This window comes from Neophocaena asiaeorientalis, unplaced genomic scaffold, assembly GCF_003031525.2.
Source record: "Neophocaena asiaeorientalis asiaeorientalis breed wild unplaced genomic scaffold, Neophocaena_asiaeorientalis_V1.1 scaffold267, whole genome shotgun sequence".
Lineage (NCBI taxonomy): Eukaryota > Metazoa > Chordata > Mammalia > Artiodactyla > Phocoenidae > Neophocaena > Neophocaena asiaeorientalis.
Window position 1 is genome coordinate 1937 of NW_020173204.1, and position 3855 is coordinate 5791.

General features: G+C 41.5%; 1 protein-coding gene across 1 annotated transcript in view; it reads left to right on the forward strand.

Annotated features, from left to right (window-relative positions):
* Positions 1–3597, forward strand: part of LOC112399672 (zinc finger protein 596-like) — a 3916-nt gene extending 319 nt beyond the window's left edge. Inside the window, exons 2-5 of the mRNA XM_024744960.1 lie at positions 715–841; positions 1562–1657; positions 2177–2259; positions 2719–3597. Of these exons, the coding sequence (XP_024600728.1) occupies positions 715–841; positions 1562–1657; positions 2177–2259; positions 2719–3597 (1185 nt within the window). The remainder of the gene's footprint in view (positions 1–714; positions 842–1561; positions 1658–2176; positions 2260–2718) is intronic.
* The last annotated feature ends 258 nt before the right edge of the window (positions 3598–3855 follow it).

Consider the following 3855-nt stretch of genomic DNA (forward strand, 5'->3'; position numbering starts at 1 on the left):
CTGACCTCAAAGTTTGTTATGAACACCTGAGTCCTGTAGTGTTAAGAGAGAGAACACCTCCTGGTACCAAGTTCTGTATGAACCTTGCTCAGTTCTGAGGAATGTTAGGCATTTCTTCATGATCCTCTGACAATTGCGTGATTAGTAGAATAGTGTTTTGTATTTAGCGTAGGTTTGCTAGAACGTAAACACTTCATACAATTATATATTTGATGATTTCAACACTCATAACAAGTAATGAAAGCAGTTTCTTTTTGGAGAATCAAAGATTCCTCTAGGGACATAATTTAAACCAATAGTCATGTTTTCAAAGTAGCCCATCATGGTTATTGCTTGTCTTGTCATGAATCTGTAGAATTCCTTGAAATTAATAAGGAAGGGAGATTGAGTTATGAATATACAAGTCAATCTTTTATTATCAACTGTCTGGAAGTCCTAATTTCCAGGTTATTGAAAAACTTCTACAATGTATTATAACACACTTCAAGTGATATTTCTGTAAAATAAAGCTTCGTGACGTCAGAGTGTGTAGGTGTCCGTGAATGTACCTGAAAGGCAGACACCAGCTCAGCGCTGGCAGAGAACCGAGGGGAACCCCACACAGAGCGTGATCCTTTATCCACCCAGATCCCATCACCTCCTCATCTCAACCCTCCCACCCTGGACAGTGGTAGGGACTGCTCTGTCTAAACCAGAACATCCCTGATGTTTTAGGAATCAGTGACGTTGGAAGATGTAGCGATCAACTTCACCCAGGAAGAGTGGGCCCTGTTGGACACATCCCAGAAAACCCTGTTCAGAAACGTGATGCTGGAAAATATCACCCACCTGGTCTCCGTAGGTGAGTCTGTCAACACGGATGTACGTGCACGTGTGTTCACTGCATTCATTCACTCACCGAACAGGCATTTAGATCAGCTTCCCCGTGTCCCACTCCAAGTCCTTCCTGCTTCTTTGATAGTCCTCATAACTACTTAAAACGAAGATGTTTCTTTTCACGGCACTTTGCATTACTACACTGGAAAGTAATCTTGGCCACATTTCATACCTTTGTTGCTACTCAGTGTTTACACTCAGAACAGAACTGGGGACTCAATGGACATTTTAATGCATAAGTAAATGGATCAAATATTTTAAAAATGATTCTTCTGTTCTAGTCACTCCATGAAGGCTTGAGACCAGAGTCGTGTATATGACATAATTTTGATGATTCCTGTAAGGCGTATCCTTACTGGCTCCTGTTTGAAAGTGATATTCAGCCTACTGTAGAGTCTTTTAATCTTTCCCATTTGGAAAACACTGAGGATTCTGTAATCTCTCTTTGAACTTCTGCACAGGCATCAGCCGCTAGAGGGCCTCACTGTGTTTGCTGCTGCTCTGGATTTCCTCCTGGTCTGCTGAAGGACCTTCACTGTTCTGTCTGTTGAAGATGTTGTTGCCGGCACTGACCTTCAATTATCTTTGTATTTTCCTCTTGCCCTTACCCTGGACTTGAGCACAGCAAAGGGTAATTAGCCCAGACTCAAAATCCAACACTTTTTTTCTTTTTCATATCAAACAGGGTATCAGATCAGCAAATCAGATGTGATTTCCCAGCTCGAACAAGGAAAAGAGCTGTGGAGTGAAGCAACAGGATGCCTCCAAAGCCAGAGTCCAGGTAAGAATCAGGGGCCTGTGCTTCACTGAAAAAGAGTTTCAGTCAGTGTGTTAAGTCCTTGGAAACACCAAATGAAAGTTTTATGAAGTGAGCGATATGTTCTAAACTGGAAGTGAGGACATTGGGCTGAAATTCTTCATGTTGTTATCATTCTTTGCATCTACCAATCACAATTCATATTACTTCCTGCCATTTTCAATTCTTTAGGGAAAAGGGTGCTTGTGGACTCACTGCAGTTAAACTTTCACATAGTGATTCTTTTCCTGATCACCCCATTTAATGTGTTTTCCATCATTTGCTGACCCAATGTCTTTCCACCACGTTACATTTTTATCCTCTTTTTTTCTAATAGACAATGACTTTTAAAGTATTTCTACTACCTTGAGTATTTCTTTATTATACATTGTTTCTCCAACTAAGTGCCAACTTTTGAAAGATACTCACATGGACCTTGGTATTTGTTTACATTTCTATTTCCCTAATGCCATTCTAAAATCTATATTTTTTCCATTTCTTTAGATGGTGAAAGTCTGCTTAGACAACAAGAAATAATATTCATGCAAAGTCTCTACAGGAAGCACATATCTGCCACCATGCCAATGGTAAGTTTCATGGGTGGAACACCAGTCATCCAAATGAAGGACCTGGCAGTGAGATAAGTTGGTAATTGAGCACAATTGCTGGTATGTAATTAAGCTGAGATTGAGCCCTTTCTGGGAGAATTTTTGGATAGGCTATAATCAGTTAAGAAATTAATAGGAGCTCAAAACCGCAGCATGAAACCTAAGAAAAAAAGTCAGTTGCACTAACATTGCTCATCTCATAGTCTCTAAAACACACTGAAATCTTCAGAATTAATCTGATATCTGGGTTGGGAAACAATAAAAGAGAATGTTTGTGCCTGCAGGGGAGTAACACAACATGTGTATGCAACTGACACTGGAAACATTTTAACAGGAGACTATTAACAACTGATGCTCTAGGGTGTAAATGTAGAGGCATGAGTGTCTGCATGGATGTGGGTGAACCAGTAACAGCCTCATATCTCCTTCCCATAACAGGTTTCTCACACGCAAGGGGATCCTGTTGGATGGACTGATTTGAGTGATGAATTTACTCCTAGATCTTCACCTCAACATTCACCAATTCCCTTAAGAAGGAAAAGTAATGTCAGCAAACAGCATGGAAAATCACTTAGTCAAGGGTCATTCCTTGACGGACAGGATCACATTCACACTAGAGCTAAATCGTTTGAATGTCCTTTCTGTGGGAAAGCCTTGAGTAATTCCTCTAGCCTCAGACGACACAAGATGATTCATACTGGAGAGAAACCATATAAATGTCATCTCTGTGGAAGTGGCTTTTTTCAAAGTTCTAACCTTAGAAATCACAAGCGGATCCACACTGGAGAGAAACCATATAAATGTCATGTGTGTGGGAAAGTCTTCAGTCAAAGTTCCTACCTGAAAGAACACGAGAAAATTCACACAGGAGAGAAGCCATATAAATGCCATCTATGTGAGAAAAGTTTTAATCAAATCTCTTACCTTAGAAAACATAAGAAAATCCATTCCATAGAGAAGCACTATGAATGTCATCAGTGTGGGAAAGCCTTTAGTCAGAGCTCTGGACTTAGTCAGCACAAGAGAATCCACACCGGAGAGAAACCACATATATGTCTTCTGTGTGGGAAGGCCTTCAGTCACAGTTCTGAATTGACTCGGCACAAAAGGACCCACACAGGGGAGAAACCCTATAAATGTCAGCAGTGTGGGAATGCTTTCAGTCAGCATGCAAACCTGAGAAGACATGAGAGAACCCACACTGGAGAGCAGCCCTATGAATGTCAGTGGTGTGGGAAATGCTTCAGTCACGAATCTTCCCTTAGACGACATGAGGGAAGCCAGCACTGGAGAGAAAGTCAGGAGGGCCCTCAGTAGACGTTCTGACCTGAGATGACATGGCGTCATACATGTGAGGAATGTGGATGGAACACCAGCATAGCTTTAGCATTTAACCACACCAAGGTTCACACCCAGTAAAGAAACTGTCTGTAATCAATATGGACACTTGTTCAGGCATCACACTCCTCAGTCCAGAAAGGCATCACCTGTGGACGTGGATCCATATGTGCCCTGTCTCTGTGGCAAAGCCTTTAGTCATTGGCCTGACCTCAGGTAACTTAGCAGAACTCACTC